The 22488-nt window shown below is 36.7% G+C and overlaps 1 protein-coding gene across 1 annotated transcript in view; it reads right to left on the bottom strand.

The window, feature by feature from the left end:
- piezo1 (piezo type mechanosensitive ion channel component 1 (Er blood group)) overlaps positions 1-22488 on the bottom strand; it is a 159292-nt gene that overhangs the window by 96744 nt on the left and 40060 nt on the right. The window contains exons 8-14 of the mRNA XM_028467785.1: positions 18167-18320; positions 17991-18098; positions 15622-15694; positions 15310-15389; positions 15152-15231; positions 3985-4165; positions 1758-1863 (exon numbers count right to left, since the gene is read on the bottom strand). Coding sequence (XP_028323586.1) covers positions 1758-1863; positions 3985-4165; positions 15152-15231; positions 15310-15389; positions 15622-15694; positions 17991-18098; positions 18167-18320 — 782 coding nt within the window. The remainder of the gene's footprint in view (positions 1-1757; positions 1864-3984; positions 4166-15151; positions 15232-15309; positions 15390-15621; positions 15695-17990; positions 18099-18166; positions 18321-22488) is intronic.

The following is a 22488-nucleotide window of genomic DNA, read 5'->3' as shown; positions in this document are numbered from 1 at the left end:
CAGAACCACTGTCAGAAGGGAGTGTGTGTGTGTGTGTGTGTGTGTGTGTGTGTGTGTGTGTGTGTGTGTGTGTGTGTGTGTGTGTGTGTGTGTGTGTGTGCTGTTGCCCACGGTCAGTGATGGACCTGCTCCGTCACAGACAGAGATTCACAAACATGCAGTGACGTGCTGTGACCACTAGGGTTGGGTAGGCACGTTGCAAATCCAGACCACCAATGATAATATCATATGTTTCTACTGTCAAGTGTTAATTCAATTCAAATCAACTTTATTTGTATAAAGCAATTTACAACAAAATCATCTCAATGCACTTATCAAAATATAAAATTCATAATAATAAAGAAAAAACCCAACAAGATCCACATGAACAAGTATTTATCATCTAACAAAACCAACATCATAAACACCATTAAATAAACATAAACATTATTTAATATAGCCTCCATACTCTCCAACAACATATATCTCATGACACGACAGCACATCTGTTGTTTGTGTTGGAAACACAGAAACATGGAGAAAATGACAACAACAACAACTCAGAACATCCTCAGTGAGGAGCATCCACAAAGTCAATCCTTCCTTTTGTTCCATTCACTGTAGAAAGAACCAACAATGTTCTGACCTTAGCTTTGCTGAAGGTCTGGTAGCTCAGGTGTTGGTCTCCATCTTTTAAAAGATGTCAAAACAAAGTTTCTCTATCATCTCTAGCGCTGTCACCATGACTGTAGTGTTATCCCGCCCACTAGCTAGAGAACGTAACAGCAGCCACGCTGGATCTATTCACTAATGCACTGTGAACTGTCCAAAGGCGGCATAGAGAGCTGCCTTTGGACGTAAATGGTTTTTTATCTTGGGGAACTGACTGAGCATGTGCAAACACATAAAAACACACTATGGGAACAGAGGCAGCAATGTGCTTTTAGGAGGGGGCGTGGCCTCCTCCTGCCTTACAGCAGAGTGAGACTGTGCAGCTGTTCCAGGAAACAGCACTGTTTAGTAATTTGGGCTGTGAAACACACAAAATGCTGACACTTTCAAACTTATAGGTACTGTAGGCTATTGGAAATGAAAAAATAAATAATTTATAATTAAAACAAATCAAAATATTAATTCACCTTTGGGTAGGCACTGCCTACCTTGCCTACCCTGACTGCACGTCACTGCAAACATATCACTAATGTGTTTAATGTGAACATTCCATTTGAATGTGTGAACATGTATTGGGGATGTTTTGTTTGATACGTGGAGCATGACGGATAAAAAGCTGCAGGTGGTAATGTTGGCGGTCAGTAACAAAGCCTTCACCAGGAAATGGTTAACAGCAGATCCTCCACCAATGAGGAATGGATCATCCATGGAAGTGATGTGATGGAGAACATATCTTCTACCCTCAGAGATGAAGAAAGACTCATTTTACCAGGTCAAATGGACGGAGTACGTTACACCAATCAGATCTGATTTCATTTGATTTAACTTCATGTAAACCATCCCTGTTCATGTGTGAGAGAATATGTTGGTCAGAGTAGGTGATCCACATTTATTTAGTCTTTTGTTGTGTTCAACTGTAATATTGTACAATATGTATAATAAACAAAAGCAAACAGAAGGTCAGTATAAACAGAACTATAACTATAACATCCTCTTCTATATTTTTATTTTTATATTTCTATAATATCAATAAAAGATAGATCATTGTTCATGACTGAGTGTGTGTGTGTGTGTGTGTGTGTGTGTGTGTGTGTGTGTGGTCAGACCTCCTATGGTCACTTCCTGTAGGGGCGTGGTCATCTTCCTCTGACGGCTGAAGTTGTCCTTCACTGACTGACGCAGCAGGAGCCAAAAGGTGCAGATGAACAAAAGCTGAGGAACAAAGTTCTGATCAATCCTCGTGTTTGAAGTTATTGATCAGAAAAGTGATTTAAATATCACCAAATAATAATTAAAGCTGAACTGAGTCTCTGTTGATCTTTGAATTAATTAATTAATTAATTAATTACTGCTGAGCTCACACCAATCATCTCAACCAGTGGTTCTCAACCTTTTCACCCTCCAAAATAAAGGTCCCAGAGAGCAGGGACCCTCCAAAATAAAGGTCCCAGAGAGCAGGGACCCTCCAAAATAAAGGTCCCAGAGAGTGGGGACCCTCCAAAATAAAGGTCCCAGAGAGCAGGGACCCTCCAAAATAAAGGTTCCAGAGAGCAGGGACCCTCCAAAATAAAGGTCCCAGAGAGCAGGGACCCTCCAAAATAAAGGTCCCAGAGAGCAGGGACCCTCCAAAATAAAGCTCCCAGAGAGCAGGGACCCTCCAAAATAAAGGTCTCATAGAGCAGGGACCCTCCAAAATAAAGGTCCCAGAGAGCAGGGACCCTCCAAAATAAAGGTCCCAGAGAGCAGGGACCCTCCAAAATAAAGGTCTCATAGAGCAGGGACCCTCCAAAATAAAGGTCCCATAGAGCGGGGACCCTCCAAAATAAAGGTCCCAGAGAGCAGGGACCCTCCAAAATAAAGGTCTCATAGAGCAGGGACCCTCCAAAATAAAGGTTCCAGAGAGCAGGGACCCTCCAAAATAAAGGTTCCAGAGAGCAGGGACCCTCCAAAATAAAGGTTCCAGAGAGCAGGGACCCTCCAAAATAAAGGTTCCAGAGAGCAGGGACCCTCCAAAATAAAGGTTCCAGAGAGCAGGGACCCCCACTGTAGCTGAAGGTGGTTGAACACAGACATGAACATTGAAGAACAGTCATGTGGAGACAGGACCATCTATAAGGGGGAATAAAGGAGAGATTTTTGGGGTCCATCCATAAAGTCAGTAAAATGATGGTCCATTGTTCTATGAATCTGTGATAACCACATTTATTTATTCATCTGAATAATATCCACTGTTATCCAGGAACGTTTATTATTATTATTATAATCATCTTAAAGATGGAAATCATGGTTTTAATCACTAATAAAATGGTTCAAAGTGAATAAAAATGGTGGAAAATCTACAGAAATTGGTTAAAAATGTCAAATTAAGCCCCACAGGACAAGTATTATTCAGGGACCCCATGTAATAAATAAATAAATGACCCCCCAACGTCTGCTCCTTATGTGGGATCATCAAAGCCAGAGATTTTGCTGAAATGTACGGACATCTGAAAATGTGAAAAAGTGTGAGTTGATGTTAAAACAGCTCAGTGCTGTTACTGCTAGCGCTAGCTAGCCACTATTAGCTTCTGATATAGCTCCTTCTCTGTACGTTACGGGTCGATAAGGTTTTTCTGGCCTGGGACCCAAATGTTTTCTAAACATTCCAATGTCGCCTTCATTCTTCACCAAAACTAAATAAACATGAGTCCCAGAAACAAAACAATGTGTAATCAAGCATCAGATCAGAGTCATATTCACATTGGTTAGTATTATCAGCACAATATAGAAGCTCATTTATGGGAGAATTTCTACTTTACAAATTACTGACATAATTGATTCACACAGGATTAACATCACAGACATTGTCTGTAATTATTACTAATAGCATGTGGTCCATAAGTAACACTAACCCTGTGTGAATAGAGGGTCAATATTAGAACAATTAGTTTAAACTGCAAACAATGGGAATGACAAATGGTGAATGTGGTCAAATTGGCAAAAATAATGATGAAATCTGGTGAAAAGAGGTTAAAAGTGACAATAATAGATCAATATATGTGACATTAGGTGTAAAAGTGGTAGAAATGTTTATAAGTGATGAAAAAAATGGAAAGTGGAAAAAATGTGCAGAAAAGTCATTAAAATGTGATGTAGAAGTGTCAGAATTGTGAGAAATGTAGCAAAAATACATTAAAAGGAGCAAAAATATGGCAAGAAAAAGTGATGAAAATAAGTTAAAATATAATGATTTTGGTGGATTTGTAGAAAAAAGTATCAATAACTGTTTTAGACTTTCATTAAAAACATGAAGAACAATTATCAGCAGAAAAAGAATGACAAAGGTGTACAAACCATAGCTCCCAGTCTGAGGCAGGGGTACGTGGCCCGGTCCAGGCCCAACTGACGGAGGCTCATGGTCCCTACAGTGGTTGGTAGTTCAGCTTCCAGTTCCATGGCCCAAAGGTACTGAAGACAACACAGAACCAGGCCGTAGAGCAGGATGAAGGGCGAGCACAGGGTGGCTGCATGGCGTCTGGAGAGAGAGAGAGAGAACCTGATCTAGAACCATTACACACTCTTTGTTCTGTCCTTATTACTCACTGAAGTGATCCTACTGCCTTAGATGTGGCTACTGATGTAGCTTACCTGCAGTTTAATGCTGCCTCAGACCAGATTTATGCATATCTGTCAAGTATTAGTATTTTCCTGTAAATATCCCATATTTTAATGTAATAATAATTAAAAGATGCCTTTCTAAACTGAACGCTGTCATTAGCCTCATGAGAACTATCAGATCAGATCAGATTAGATCAGATTAGATCAGATCAGATAAAATATGTAATAAAATAAAATGTTAATGTTTAACTCAAAGACAAACAACTTGAAATTAACAATAAATATGCAACGTGTTGACCTATTATTTATATTTATATCATATATATTAAATAAACACGTGCTTCATATACACATTTATGTTTTTATTTATGCTGTTTTATAATATATATATATATAATATTTTTAGGAATTAGGGCTGGACGATATATCGAGATTCAAAAAGTATCGAGTCTTCTATTTTGGCGATATAGAAAACTATAATTATGGAAGCATATCTGTACCATAAATCAATTAAAAATGTATTAAAAATGCTTTTTCATTTTCAGAATATAGCTGCATTTTTTAACTCATAAATAAAATTAATATTAAATAATTGAAACTGCATTTTCTTTCTCATTTTGTAACTTCATTAAAATGATAAAGGAAATTACATTAACTTTTAATTTTTAAAAGATGGTCCAGGAAATAGGGAACAAAATTAAATTTGAAATGGTAAATTGTAAAATTTAAATGCATTAGCAGAAATATTAATGCATTGAAGGTTGTAGCTGCATTATTTGACTCATAAATCAAACTGGTAATAAATAATAATAATAATTATTCATTTTCTTCACCACTGCTCATTTTGTGACACAACTAAAGGTCATTGCATGTTTGTTTTCATGCCCCGCCCCCTGTGCAAAGTGTAACATCATTCAATTTGACAGCAGTGACGGACACAACATTTCCCTTATTTTCAAATACAGTTATAGATTTATGTAAAATGGATATTACATGAAAGCTTTTTTCACTGAACCATAAAACATATTCTTCAATGTAAAATGCATATAAAGATGAAACATGTGCAGTAATAATCATTTATATTCAACACCAAAGGCTGAGCTGAAACATTTGATCATCTTGTCTCCACCTAGTGGTGAAGTGGAGAATAAAGGTTCTGTCTTTGACCTGTTATAGTTTATCTCCTCAAACCTGAATATTTGTTATTGTAATAAACCTTCATTCATTTTGACTATTTTTTGTGGACATTATGTTAATTTTGCTGAGTCACCAGAGCCAGGAATAAAGCTTTAGAACCTGATCCAGAACCACAGTTCCATTACACACTGTTGTGTTCTTATTCCTCATAAAGCTTTAGAACGTGACACTAACACAAGTCAAAGACTTGTTCTAAATGAAAGCATTATACACTGTACAATGATTAATATTAGGAATAAATAAATACATTAGCACAAGTTTAATAAGACTCAGCTATAGCTGTTTGTTCTGGTCCATATGGACCTTCAGCTCCTCCCAGAGGTGGGTGTTGTCCTTTCAAATGTTCCTGGCTCTGCTGAGACAACGGGAGTTATAGAGTTATAGTGTTTGCCACCCTCTGCAGTCTCTTCCTGTCCGTGCAGCTGGAGAACCACACGGTCACAGCGTGGGTCAGAAGGCTCTCGATGGTGGAAAGGCAGCTGAGTACTTAGACACTCCTTCCTAGGAATGTGAAGGACTCCACCCACTCTACACATCCACCGTTGATGTATGGGGGGGGGGGGGGGGGGGGCAGCTCTGTTCGTCCTGAAGTCCAGGATGAGTTCTTTGGTCTTTGTGATGTTTAATGCACACCACTCACCATCATCAGCCCCACCACTGTTGTGTCGTCAACAAATTTGACAATGATGTTCTCTGGGTGGGCGGGGCTACAGTAAAGGAGTAAAGTAGTGGGCTCAGCACACAGCACTGAGGAGAGGGGAGGAGCTAGTTTCACCTGCTGGGGTCAGTTGACCAAAAAGTCTGTTATCCAGGAGCAGGTCAGTGGTGGGAGTAATAAGTAGTAGTAATAGTAATAGTAATAGTAATAGTAATAGTAATAGTAATAATACTAATACTAATAGTAATAGTAATAGTAATAGTACTAATACTAATACTAATACTAATACTAATAGTACTAATAATACTAATACTAATAATACTACTAATACTAATAATACTACTAATAGTAATAATACTAATAGTAATAGTAATAATACTAATAGTAATAGTAATAATACTAATAATAATACTAATAATAATACTAATACTACTAATACTAATAATACTAATACTAATAATACTACTAATACTAATACTAATAATACTACTAATAATAATACTACTAATACTAATAATAATAACAATAACAGTAATAACACTAACACTAACAGTACTAACAGTAACACTAACACTAACAATAGTAATAGTAATAGTAATAGTAATAATAGTAATAGTAATAGTAATAGTAATAGTAATAGTAATAATACTAATACTACTAATACTAATAGTAATAGTAATAATACTAATAGTAATAATACTAATAATAATACTAATAATAACAATAACAGTAATAACAATAACAGTAATAACACTAACACTAACACTAACACTAACACTAACACTAATACTAATACTAATACTAATACTAGTAATAGTAATAGTAATAGTAATAGTAATACTACTACTAATAATAATAATAATAATAATACTAATACTAATACTAATAATAATAGTAATAGTAATAGTAATAGTAATAGTACTAATACTAATACTAATAGTACTAATAATACTAATACTAATAATACTACTAATACTAATAATACTACTAATACTAATACTACTAATAGTAATAGTAATAATACTAATAGTAATAGTAATAATACTAATAATAATACTAATAATAATACTAATACTACTAATACTAATAATACTAATACTAATAATACTACTAATACTAATACTAATAATACTACTAATACTAATACTAATAATAATACTACTAATACTAATAATAATAACAATAACAGTAGTAACACTAACACTAACAGTACTAACAGTAACACTAACACTAACAATAGTAATAGTAATAGTAATAATACTAATACTAATACTACTAATACTAATAGTAATAGTAATAATACTAATAGTAATAGTAATAATACTAATAATAATACTAATAATAACAATAACAATAATAACAATAACAGTAATAACAATAACAGTAATAACAATAACAATAATAATAACACTAACACTAACACTAATAATAATACTAATACTAATAATACTAATACTAATAATACTAATACTACTAATACTAATAATACTAATAATACTAATACTAATACTAATAATAGTAATAGTAATAGTAATAGTAATAATAATAATAATAATAATAATAATAATAATAATAATACTAATAATAATAATAATACTAATAATAATAATAATAATAATAATACTGTGCCACATCCATCGTTGGGGGCATCAGGGACAACAGAGAGGAGGAGTACAGGAACCAACCATCTACAGCTCAACACCTCAAACACAAAGGAGCTGGTCAATGACTTAAGAAGGTCCAAACCTAGACCAGTTCTGATTGAGGGAGCTGAGGTGGAGGTCGTGGACTCCTACAAGTACCTTGGGCTGTGACTGGACAACCCACACCTTCCATCTGTACAGGAAGTGACAGAGCAGACTGTACTTCCTGAGAAGGCTGTGCTCCTTTAAGATCTGCAGGAAACTCCTGTGGATGTTCCACCAGTCTGTGGTAGCCCTCTTCTACACAGTGGTGTGCTAGGGGGGGCCACGTCCAGGTTGGACAAACTAACCAGGAGGCCAGACTCTGTGGTGGGCATGAAGCTGAACTGGAGAAGAGAACACTGGACCACAAAGTGCTGGACCACCCTCTGCACACCATCATCATCATCATCAACCAGAGGAGCCTGTTCAGCCACAGACTGCTGCTTCTAAAGGACAGGACTATCAAACTGTACATCTCCTGGGTCGGAGGAGGAGGGGTAACAGATAGATGATTATTGATGATTGATTATTGATGATTTCTGTACATTCTCTATATTCTGTATTTATATTTGATTTCAGCTCTGTGTGCTGCTATTAGGGAATAGTCTTATTTGTGTTGTTTGAACTGCACATGAGGTAGTTATCGCAAATATAAATTAAAAGTTTAGAAAATTACTGTCCAAAATACTAAATATCACTTTTTTGTCTTTCATTTTTAACATTTAAAAACTAAATAAACGTGTCCATCAGGTTCCACTGCAGAGCTTTGACTGAAATAAAGTGCACAGTCAGCAGTATTTGCATTAACAAATAAAGAAACAAATCACAGGGTTTGAGATAGAGGGTATTATAATAATAATAATAATAATAATAATAATAATCTACAGGACAAACTAACAAAACATATTAAACCACCAATAAAGTGTCCTGAGCAGCAGCTTTGTGGATTTTTAAATATAAAAATATTAATCTAAAAATAATCTGCAACAGTTTATAGGATAAAAGCTCCTAAAATTGTAAAAAATAATAAAGTGCATCATGTGTAACATTTTCATAAGTCAACGTGTAATAACAGAATGAACATAGTTGTTCTCACACTTATTACAGTCACTTATACATTAGTGGAAGCTTTTTATTCATAACCATGAACTCCATTATTTTCTTCATAATAGCTTTGATCTTTTCACTGATCATAAGCTTTAACAACACTTCACTGGCTCTTTGCTCCGTAAGCTTTAGCTTTAGCATTAGCTTGATTTCTAGTTTCAAACGCTCCACACTCAGCAGTGTGGTGGGTGGTGTGTTATGGTTTAGTTTGCAGCCAGGACTTATTTCCTCTTTACAGGAAGTAAAAATGATCTCTTTTTTTCTGTAAAACTGCTAAACTGCTGACATGCTAAGCTAACCGTGCTGTTGTTACCCTGTGTAGCAGAGGCATACGCAGACGCACATGCACACATGAGCTGGTGGGCGGGTCTGTCAGTCATCTCACAGCAGAAGGAGACAGTGGTTGACTTTATGACGGATTTAAGACGTTTGCGAAGGTAGAAAAGATCAGCGGAAAAGATCGGTTTCATATGCAAGGATTGATTGATTGATCGCCGATCTTCCAAAATAAGGGAAATTGTCACAGATCGATCGCTAACTCAGTGTGATCAGAGCTAAAGCTGCACATAGAAGTCTGAGGGTAAAAGTTCTACTTGATGAAGCAAAGTAAGGGGTGAATGCGAAGCATTTCCACTAAAATTATAATTATAAGAAAGAGGAAAATTGTAGCAACATTTTAAGCTATACATTGTGGCTGTAGCTGCAGAATTAAAGCTTTATTTGCCTCAAAGTTCATGAGGAACATTTCTCAGAACTACTCAAGAACTCTAAGGACTGCAACAGCAGCCAAATGTGCATCAAACCTTAAATTACATTAAAAGTAAGAGTTCACATTTTACAAATTAGATATTATCATTGTCACTAAACAGCATAAGAATTTAGTGATTCTGATTCCATTATCGATACTGCTTATTGATTTGATTCCTTATCGATTCTCATTGGGTGACGGAATTAAATAATACAAATTAAATTAAATTAAATTAAATATATGTTGTTACACATATATGAAATTTGCATTTTAACCCCTCCCTGGGGAGCAGTCGGCAGCCATTTTTGCTCAACATCCCACAGTGATGGCCCAGGTGAGGCTTGAACCAGCAACCTTCTGATTACAGATAGGCCACCACTCCCCAAATGGAGGTATAGATTGTTTTCACTGGATAATAATATATACAAAAGCACTATATAAAATTGATGAATTATTATTATTACAACATATGACATATTTTGGCTACAAATATTTGACAATATTTACAGTGTTCCTTTTGAACTTGAACAACTTGATTTAAAACTAATTCAGAAATAAAACAAATAATTATTCTGTAAAAAAGAACATATTAATCAAAAGTACAGCTGCATTTATTATTATGTATTTAAACGGTAAAGCTTTAGTTTAGCCTTTGTTTACATTTCTATAAATGAACCTTCAGAGACGCCGTCCCCGTTGTTACATGTGACGTCATCAGCCGTGTGTGTGTGTGTGTGTGTGTGTGAAAGATCAAACTAAAGACAACAATCACTACCAGTCCATCTCCAGTGTCTGATTACTTGTTATGAGGACAAACTGGTGACCAGGTGTGTGTTCTTGTGGAAGTTTGTTGTTTTAAGAAGCAACTTTAGCGTGAGTTCACAGAACCAGGAAGTGACTAGCGTAGCAACAGAGACGCTACAAACACAGCACAGCTGTGGGTGGAGGAGGTGGATTCTCCACGGTGGACAGCAAACAACTATATGGTGGGAGGAGCTTCACTTAGTGCTAGCATAAACACAATATACAGGACCTGGAGGAGTTTATCATTATGTATTTGCGCCGTAAGAGGAACCGATAAGCAGAATTGACAGGCAAGCAAACAAACGATTCCTAGGAATTGGATTTCAATTCCCATCCCTAATCATGACAATCAGGGTCACATTAAAAATATTATAAATGTATTTTGTCAGAGTGCAAGCTTCACAAAATTTATAGATCTGTTAATAACAAAGTGTACATTCTGGGGCTAAAATTCTGTCTCTGAGTTAAAGATTGACAAATATAGCAGTTTACAGTAAAAGCATAAAACATAATATTACATTAAAAGTAAAAGTATTAGCATTTTTGGGCAAGACACTGAACCCTAAGTTGCTCCCAGTGGTCGACTAGTGCCTTGCATGTCAGTCCTGTCCCACTGGTGAATGAGCTGATATGTAAAGCTTCAGTGTGGTTATAAAACTCTTTATAAATCATGTCTATATACCATTTTACATATAATCATAGTCACTAAGCAGTGAAGCATGTTGATATTTGAATGGTGTAGAATTAGCAGAGTAATAGCAGGTCAAAATATGGTGAAAAGATTAAGAAAGAATTGGAATTTTATAAGTGGGAATGCTATGCATTTCTCCAATTATATCTTTACTTATACAACAGCAACAGTTGCCACACAGAGTAATCCATAGTGTTATCAGAGTGTTTGAATAGTAAAGCTGAAAACTAAAGATAGAGGTTATATTCTCTAAAGAAGTGACTAAAAGGTCTAATGAACTTGTTATATATATATATATATACTGTATATATGACCCCTGAAAGAGGTTACCACATTACATTATGTTTAACATTAGTGCTGCTTATATAAAAAGCTTTAGAGTGACCAACAGTTAAAGGAGATCAGGACCCTAAAGCTTAAGATGTTCACATTATTTTTAATAGAAAGGATGAACTATTCCCAGGAAATCAATTTGTCCTCAAATATGAATATTTTAATAATGAAACTGCCATATAATTTCAGAAAAAGATGGTCATTTGTGTTTCATAAGGAAATGCATTACAGACCCTTGTTCAAGGATCTCATTTCTAGAAAAACATTCAACATTTAAATGAGCCAGTGTATGGTGAGTTACAGGACAGAACCACTAGGGGGAGCAAAGGAACAGTCACGCTGCACACAGCCTGGAAACACACCTTTACTGAGTTCATATATGAAAATAGTCATGTTTGTTTTAGCTGTTTGAGTCCAGGCCACATCAGTAAGTTCTGCCAACAAAGACTAACCTGTAACTCTACATCCTCATAAAGAGGCAGTCATCACAGCTCTAGAGATGAAACTAGCTCATAAAAGGTCCTCAGAAGAAAAGCAGGAGCTGTCAGTTGAAGACAAAAGGTTTTTGAAAAAATGAACACTTCAAAAGAAGGGCAATGTCTACAGAGCCTGTGATTGGCTGATCTTTACAACTAAAGAGTGTTGCTCAAGTTCAGAATAATGGCAGAAATGAAGTCTATGTTTTATCAAGTAAGGGTGTCGAAGTCTGACAGACAGTTTTTTGTGGTGGCCATATGTAGATGTTGAAAAAGAGCCACAGGACTATGGTATGTTTGTGCAGTTTCTTATCCCAGCTATACTCTACGGAGAACTGCTCAAGACAATTCTGGATTCAGGCCATGGGTAGCCAACGCAATTTTAAAGAATTTCTATCTGGATGATTGTTTGACATCTGCCCCTACAGAGCTCGAAGCAGTCGTATGGATCATATATCAGCTGGTACGGGTCAGATATCAGTAGAACTGTGCTGGCAGCTCTCAAGGAAGAAGCCAGACCTTCAGATTTGACATAAGGTCAGAGAAAAGCCACTGATCCTCTCCATGGTACAGTAAGCTCAGTGTTGGATCCACTTGGTATGTTGGCATCTGTCATCCTGCCACCAAAACAACAGCTGCAACAACTTTGAAAGATGGGTGCTGGAAATATCCAAGTTGTCTCAGTTTAATGTTTGATGATGTATTAAAGCTAATGTCTCCTAATTACTTTGCAGATGCCTCAGAGTCTGGTTATAGATCTGTGAGCTACCAGTGTACGACAAATAAAGTAAAAGACATTTATGATGGGTTAGAGTTAGCTCCTCTAAAGCAAACAACACCACAGCAGCAGTGGTGAGTGTAGACAGTATGTTAAAGGATCAACTGTTGGTGCCAATGAAACATCTGTGTACTGGACAGATAGTCCAGCTGTGCTTATAAATATTACTAACAAAACCACAAGATTTCAAACATTTGCTGCCAACAGTAACTCTATGACCAGAGAACACACTGATGAGGCTTCCAGGGGACAAATTGTGTCCAAATTCATTAGGAATGTGTGATGGATTCATGGCCCTGCATTCTAGTGGGAACCAGAGCACAAGTGATCCACTGTTGATCCAGAGATTAAAAGAGGCACTGCAGTGTATAGTGTCACTGTTGAAGAGGTACTAACTCCCTCTGAAACATCTTCTTACTTTCTTCTCAGATTGGACCAAACTATTGAAAGCCGTATCAGAAGTTTGGAGATTATCTGCTGATCCAGACAAACAACTGGACAAGTACACGTAAGATGTCATCAATGCAAACAACTGAAGAACGATGTGTATCCATAAATGACCTGAGTAGAGCAGAAAAAGTAGTGGTATGTCTTACACAGAGACAAACCTTCTCATCTGAGTCTGAAGGGTTCAGTAAATCGCCCTGTCATCAGTAAAAATAGTGCATTCTATAAACGTGTCCCTATTCTTAAAGATGGATTACTCAGAGTAAGAGGGAGATTATCAAGAGTAGAACTTTCAGAAGACATTAAATGTCACCTCTCTACTCTTTTGCTAAGATATTTGCACATTTGACAACTGCATCTCAGTTGTAACCGAGTCCAAACGTCTAGTGCAATCTAATGTTTCACCTTATGGGGGCGCTGCACTTATTCCACGTTTAGAAGAACGTAAGAGGAAAAGGACCTAAGCAGACGGAAGAATATGCGCCGGCCAGATTTGAATGGGAACGACCACATTTCAGGGAGACTCCGCCCAGAGTGTGTAACTGGGATGGAGGCGCGTAGAGACTGATTTAAGTACAGGGTTAGGGTTAGGTTCATACAGCCAGAAACATCTGTGCAGCTTTTCTGACTCATGAGTCCATTGAGATGGTTTGTTCCCTTGTATCCATGCTATCAGAAGGTTCAAGTTAGACAAACTAGCAGTGCCTGTTGGAAGTATGTATTCATATAGTGGGAGGAGCTTAAGTAGAGTTGTCAATTATGTCCAAATGAGTATGTGTTTGAAGGTTGTATGTACATAGAGGTGTAAATACTGTACTCTGTAGTGTTATAAAGGGTTTATTTATGGGTGTAAAATAAAATAGTGTGTGTGATTTATCTGGTTTAATTCTATAGGACATGAATATGATACATGTGTTGTGTTTTTCTGAAATGTATGTTTTTTGAAGTCATTACGTGTAGTTTTTATCTTTCTGTTATGAAAAAGTCAGGGCCTTATGGAGGTAAAACTGTTAAATTAAAGAAAAGCAAAAAGCTTAATAGAGATAAAAATTTGACTCCTATAACATGTCATCCAAAAAGTCCACCAGTGTCTCCAGTAAAGTCTTTAAAATTAGCTCTTCTTAATGTTAGATCTCTTGTTAACAAGTCACTACTAATTAATGATATTATTTTAACACATCACTTGGACTTTTTATTTCTCAATGAAACATGGTTGAATGATGGTATCAGTAATACTATTCTCAATGAAAGTTCACCACAAGACTTTATTTATTTCAATAAGTGTCGTACTTACAGGAAAGGTGGTGGAGTTGCTGCCATTTTTAAATCAATATTTCAGTGCAAAGAAATAACATTTGGTGATTTTATCTCCTTTGAATATATGTCATTCTTACTGAAGGGTGATTCAAGAGTTCTGTTTTTAGTCGTTTATAGACCCCCAAAATATTCTGGAGAATTCATGGATGAGTTTGCTGAACTGCTGTCAGTTGTATGCACTGAATACAACTTTTTAATAATAACAGGTGACTTAAATATTCATGTAGACAATAACATGGACAATACTGCCAAAGAACTGTATGCTTTAATGGATACTTTTGGTCTTACACAACATGTGACTGGTCCGACACACACTCAAGGTCACACTTTGGATCTGGTTATCTCTAAAGGTGTTGATATCTCTGCTGTTGATGTAAGAGACTTAGCTCTATCTGATCATTTCTGTGTCTTTTTTGACCTAGACACTGTGTCAGATCACATACTGTATATGTATGAATATGAATATTACATTAATGCATTTTGTTCACCTGAGCAGATGTTAAATATATTTAAATATAAAACGTAATAATTAATTTATTCAACGACAAAGGCTGAGCTGAAACATTTGGTCACTAATATTTAGATTAAAACCTTCCTTCCCTTAATGATTGATCCATTGATAATATGATTAGAATGAACATCATTGATCAGTGATCACATACCTGGCTCTGAGGATCCAGATAAGACACGCCCACAGCAGCAGCACAAAGGTGAGCCAGCTGTGGTAGGTGATGCTCCACACCTGGATCACAGGAAGCATTTGTGCTGATCAGTCATATTGATCACCTGTACAGTTATTGATTAATGAAGCTCAGGTTACCATCATAGCTATGAGCGCACACACGTAGCTCTGCTGCATCACCACCCGCCCCAACAGGTGGAAGGGACCCTCGCCAACACCTGGAGACACAATATCACACATTTATACACATATTTATACACATTAGAACATTTATTTTTACTAACACAAACCAATCATTATTTTCAGTCAAATTAAATTCATAATTTTTCAAATATAAAAAGGTAATTATTTAATAGATCACTCTGTTCTTTGGTTGAGGGTGGGTTGTGTTAGCTGTGATTAAAGATGATTGTATTGATTATCATAGATCAATGCTCTGATGTGGTTTACCTGGACCTGGCTCTCCATCCTGACCCTTGGCTCCACCTGTGCTAACCTCTGATGTCACTGACTGCAGCATGAGCTGAAAGATAAGAACAAAGATACACACATTCATTTTAAAAGGCGCACACACACACACACACGCAATAATAAAACATGTACATAAACATCATAAAAGGATAATAATAATTAAAATCCAGTAACTAAAAGCTTTTCTGTAAAGTCTTCAACAGTTTTTAAAAGTAACCACACAGTTGAGCTCCCTGAGAGACTGGTGCAGGTTATTCCAGAGTCTGGAACACCAGGTCTCCTCTGGTTTTACATTTAGTTTTAGGGTCTTTAGGAGACCCTGGTCTGAAGACTGAAGACTTCACCCTGAAGTGTAGGTACAACAAGTCTGAGATATATTGAGGGGTCTGACCATTTAACGCTCATGTAATGTAATAACTAATATTTATAGTTTATTCTAAACTTCACTAGAACCAGTGCAGAGTAGAAAGAATGGTGGTAATGTGGGATGTTCTAGAAGCACCAGTTAAAAGTCTGACAGCAGCGTCTGTACGATCTGGAGTCTGTTTAGGGTCAACTTATTAAAACATGTCAAATTACAATAGTTAATGTGTGATGATATAAATGTGTGTATGACCAGTTCTAGATCTGATTTTAATCATAAATGTCTGACTTTAGAGATATTTGTCAGATGATAAAACAGTTTTTAGTCAGTAGATGACAGTGACCCTCCAAAGACATGAACTGATCAAACACAAGGTTTTAACAGATGAGCCCAGATCACCAAGAGACTTTTAATCACATGATCAGAGTTTATGTTTTATTACAATTTATCTGGAGATCATTTGATGACAACCAGTTTTTGATACAGGATATACAATCTAAGAACTCTGATAAAAAGTGAAACGCTGAGTCATTAAAGGAACAGAACAACTGGATATCATCAGCATAAAAATGATTAGATATATTTTTAAAACCATGGATCAACCGACCAAGAGGCATCAGATACAATAAAAACTAAACTAATCATCACAGTGATGTTTTCATACAGAATACTGATCAATACTGATCAGTGCTACAAACTAAAGTTCCAGCAGAGCGGGCAGACAGCAGCTGGTACATGCTGGCGCCATCTTGGAAAATTGTGATAGAAAAAACACATCGAGTTGCCTTGTGTATGAAATGCATTATACAAATGCCTTGCTTTAGTTTCCATTTAAAATCAATCAATCAAACCTCTCATTGATCCTCTTTAAAGGAACTTCTACTTCTTCTTCATCTTACAATAAAACTCAAACAAGTCCATTGTTTAGAAATGTCTGAGCTTTTTTTAAAGTACAATCAGATTGAAAAAGAAACATGATCACACAGCTGTTAGTGGAGCTAATGGTGCTAATGATGCTAATGGACCTATTTCAATATGGACAAACATGAAACACGTGACTGACGTGTGCACATACTCGGTGCAGAAACCACGTTAATCAAACTCACTTTAAGAACAAGTGAACGACTGTGGAACACGTGCAGCGTTCCTGAAAACAAGTCATCAGATGTTCAATGATCAGATATTTATACATATCTGATAGAACAACAGTGTATAAACCATGCAAAACCTGTTAACGAGGGTTTACGTGTATTTCCACGTATTCTGATCAGTTTCAACAGATGAGTTTCCATCTCTACATGAAGTCTCCTCCTCACTGCTCCACGTCTGCATATCAGTCATTTACAGCTTTTTATGGTGACTTTTTACTGGATCCAGACTGAGATAACGCTCCGTCTGCTCCCGTGAACCATCATCTCAGCAGAGATTACGTTGACACTATCGCTTTGAACAAACTTAACGTGGTTATTTGGCAACTTTTTTTTTCTATCATAAACCTGCTGATTTTGACTTTATCTGGAATGTTTCAGTGCTCTCTCTCTCTGTGTGTGTGTGTGTGTGTGTGTGTGTTTATCAAGGTTTATCACTCAGCAATGACATTTAAACTCCTCTACGCTGTATAATTTAGGACCTCCTCAGGTATCAAGAAAACCTGTCATTGGTCAGACCAAAATGACTCATGACTCAGCAAAACCTCAGTCCAATCTCACTTATCAAACCAAGCACCGTCACATTGCTAGGCAGGTGTGCAAAGATATAACGTGCACTTGGGACTCCAATACAAGCTAACAGAGAGTGACGTCCATTCACTGGTGGACAGAACATCTATGTGTTAAAGATGGTGGAGATACCTAGCTACGTGTGGACAAGGACTCAGGCTTAAAATAAAAACCATCTGACTCAACAGCCCCAGGCCATAAAACATGACATGACGTTTTGTTTTGCTGAGTCATGAGTCCGTTTGGTCTGACCAATGACACTCCACCTGTGTGACATCTTCACACTGCTCCTCCTTCTCCTGGGTCCATGACGTCAGCTCCACCTGCTCCTCTTTTGGCTCCTCCTTTGACTCCGCCTCCAGATGCTGCTTCAGCTAAAGGATGGAGGAGAGCTTAGTGGTGTTCTAGTTCACATGAAGCCCTGATGGGTGTGAGTGGGTACCTGGCCTGTCTTTAGTAGAACCACGATGGTCATGTAGAGCAGGAACAGGATCCCAGGGTTGACATAAATGGGCCAATCATGGTCAGCATTAAGGATGAGGTCATAGGGTCGGGAGCAGTTTCCTGGTACGATGATGTCCTTCAGACCAAAGAGTCTGCAGAGTTAAAGACATGGAGAGGGTTCTATGGTTGTACGGTTCTATGGTTCTGTGCTCTAAGTATGAGTGCATGGTTCTATGTTCTATAGTTGTATGGGTCTATTGTTCTATGGTCTATGTTCTATATTTCTATGTTGTATATATGATGGCTCTATGGTTCTATGATTGTATGGCTCTATGTTCCATGGTTCTCTGATGGCTCTATGGTTCTATAATTGTATGGTTCTATGATTCTATGGGTCTAGGGGTCTATGGTTCCATGGTTCTATTATTCTATATGAGTCTATGGTTCTATGGTTCTATTGGTCTAGGGGTCTACGCCTCTATGGGTCAATGATTCTATGGTTCTATGATTCTATGGTTATAAGGGTCTATGATTCTATGGTTCTACGATTCCATGATTCTACGATTCTATGGTTCTATGATTCTATGGTTCTATGATTCTATGGTTCTATGATTCTATGGTTCTATGATTCTATGGGTCTATGGGTCTATGGTTCTATGATTCTATGGGTCTATGATTCTATGATTCTATGGTTCTATGATTCTATGGTTCTATGATTCTATGATTCTATGGTTCTATGGGTCTATGGGTCTATGATTCTATGGTTCTATGATTCTATGGTTCTATGGTTCTATGATTCTATGATTCTATGATTCTATGGTTCTATGGGTCTATGGGTCTATGGGTCTATGATTCTATGATTCTATGGTTCTATGGTTCTATGGGTCTATGATTCTATGGTTCTATGGGTCTATGGGTCTATGATTCTATGATTCTCGGGGTCTATGGTTCTATGATTTTATGGTTCTATGATTCTATGATTCTCGGGGTCTATGGTTCTATGATTCTATGGTTCTATGGTTCTATGATTCTATGGTTCTATGAGTCTATGATTCTATGATTTAGTGGTCTATTGTTCTATGATTCTATGATTCTATGGGTCTATGATTCTAGGGGTCTATGATTCTATGGTTTTATGGGTCTATGATTCTATGGGTCTATGGTTCTATGGTTCTATGGTTCTATGGGTCTATGGGTCTATGGGTCTATGGTTCTATGGTTCTATGGGTCTATGGGTCTATGGTTCTATGGGTCTATGGTTATATGGTTCTATGGATCTATGATTCAATGGGTCTATGGTTCTATGGTTCTATGGTTCTATGGGTCTATGGTTCTATGGATCTATGATTCAATGGGTCTATGGTTCTATGGTTCTATGGGTCTATGGTTCTACAGTTATATGATTCTATGGATCTATGATTCAATGGGTCTATGGTTCTATGGTTATATGGCTCTATGGGTCTATGATTCTATGGGTCTAGGGGTCTCGGGGTCTAGGGTTCTATGGTTCTATGGGTCTATGATTCTATGGGTCTATGATTCTATGGGTCTATGGTTCTATGGTTATATGGTTCTATGATTCTATGGTTCTATGGGTCGATGATTCTATGGTTCTATGGGTCTATGATTATATGATTCTATGGTTCTATGATTCTATGGTTCTATGATTCTATGGTTCTATGGTTCTATGATTCTATGATTCTATGGGTCTATGAATCTATGATTCTAGGGGTCTATGGTTCTATGATTCTATGGTTCTATGGTTCTATGATTCTATTGTTCTATGGTTCTATGATTCTATGATTCTATGGTTCTAAGGTTCTAAGGTTCTATGGGTCTATGATTCTATGGTTCTATGATTCCATGGTTCTATGAGTCTATGATTCTAGGGGTCTATGGTTCTATGATTCTATGGTTCTATGGGTCTATAGTTTTATGGGTCTATGATTCTATGGTTCTATGGGTCTATGATTCTAGGGGTCTATGGTTCTATGATTCTATTGTTCTATGGTTTTATGGGTCTATGATTCTATGGTTCTATGTGTCTATGATTCTATGATTCTATGGTTCTATGGTTCTATGATTCTATGGTTCTATGAGTCTATAATTCTATGGTTCTATAAGTCTATGATTCAATGGTTCTATGGGTCTATGGTTCTATGGGTCTATGATTCTATGGGTCTATGATTCTATGATTCTAGGGGTCAATGGTTCTATGATTCTATGGTTCTATGATTCTATGGTTCTATGGGTCTATGGGTCTAGGGGTCTACGCTTCTATGGGTCAATGATACTATGGTTCTACATTAGTCTATGGTTCTATGGGTCAATGATTCTATAGTTCTATGAATCTATGGGTGTATGGGTCTATGATTCTATAGTTCTATGGTTCTATGGGTCAATGAGTCTAGGGGTCTATGGTTCTATGATTCTATGGTTCTATGAGTCTATAGGTCTATGGGTCTATGGGTCTATGATTCTATGGTTCTATGGTTCTATGGTTATATGGGTTTATGATTCTATGGTTATATGGGTCTATGATTCTATGGTTCTATGGGTCTATGATTCTATGATTCTAGAGGTCTATGGTTCTATGATTCTATGGTTCTATGATTCTATGGTTATGATTCTATGGGTCTATGATTCTATGGGTCTATGATTCTATGGTTCTATGGGTCTATGATTCTAGGGGTCTATGATTCTAGGGGTCTATGATTCTAGGGGTCTATGGTTCTATGATTCTATTGTTCTATGGGTCTATGATTCTATGGGTCTATGATTCTATGGGTCTATGATTCTAAGGGTCTATGGTTCTATGATTCTATTGTTCTATGGTTTTATGGGTTTATGATTCTATGGTTCTATGGGTCTATGATTCTATGGGTCTATGATTCTATGATTCAATGGGTCAATGGGTCTATGATTCTATGGTTCTATGGGTCTATGATTCTAGGGGTCTAGGGGTCTATGGTTTTATGATTCTATGATTCTTTGGTTCTATGAGTCTTTGATTCTATGGTTCTATGGGTCTATGATTCTATGGTTCTATGGGTCTATGATTCTATGGGTCTATGATTCTATGATTCTATGGGTCTATGATTCTAGGGATCTATGATTCTATGATTCTATGGGTCTATGGGTCTAGGGGTCTACGCTTCTATGGGTCAATAATACTATGGTTCTACATGAGTCTATGGTTCTATGGGTCAATGATTCTATAGTTCTATGGTTCTATGGGTGTATGAGTCTATGATTCTATAATTCTATGGTTCTATGGGTCAATGGCTCAATGGGTCTATGGTTCTATGATTCTATGATTCTATGGGTCTAGGGGTCTATGGGTCTAGGGTTCTATAGTTCTATGGTTCACATTTCTATGGGTCTATGGTTTTATGGGTCTATGGTTCTATGGGTCTATGATTCTATGGTTCTATGGGTCTATGATTCTATGGTTCTATGGGTCTATGATTCTATGGGTCTATGGGTCTAGGGGTCTACGCTTCTATGGGTCAATGATACTATGGTTCTACATGAGTCTATGGTTCTATGGGTCAATGATTCTATAGTTCTATGGTTCTATGGGTGTATGGGTCTATGATTCTATAGTTCTATGGTTCTATGGGTCAATGCCTCAATGGGTCAATGGGTCTAAGGGTCTAGGGGTCTATGGTTCTATGGTTCTATGATTCTATGGGTCTAGGGGTCTAGGGGTCTAGGGTTCTATAGTTCTAAGGTTCACGTTTCTATGGGTCTATGGTTTTATGGGTCTATGGTTCTATGGGTCTATGATTCTATGGGTCTATTGTTATATGGTTCTATGAGTCTATGATTCTATGGTTCTATGGGTCTATGGTTCTATGGTTCTATGGTTCTATGGTTATATGGTTCTATGATTCTATGGTTCTATAGGTCTATGGTTCTATTGGTGAAGCTACAGGCGCAGAGCCTGGAAGACAGAACAGGAAAGAAACAACATTATTATGAACCATATTACATTTTAAAAACGGACTACTTTACAGTTTTATAGCCTGTGTTCCTCATCATTGTTGATATTAATATTGGATTATTTTGATGTATAAAACAAACAAGAATCTGTAATGTAAATCTGTAAATATATTTGTAAATATATCTGTAAATCTGTAAATATATTTGTAAATATATCTGTAAATCTGTAAATACATCTTTAAATATATCTGTAAATATATCTGTAAAATGTAAATGTATCTGTATATAACTGTAGATCTTTAAATATATCTGTAAATATATATATAATCTCTTTTTTGTGTCAAAAATTACTGAATCCATTTCAGATCAAATCGT

Source organism: Gouania willdenowi, chromosome 15 (genome assembly GCF_900634775.1).
Source record: "Gouania willdenowi chromosome 15, fGouWil2.1, whole genome shotgun sequence".
Lineage (NCBI taxonomy): Eukaryota > Metazoa > Chordata > Actinopteri > Blenniiformes > Gobiesocidae > Gouania > Gouania willdenowi.
The sequence above is the reverse complement of the archived record's forward strand: the minus strand, read 5'-3'. Positions and strand labels throughout refer to the sequence as shown.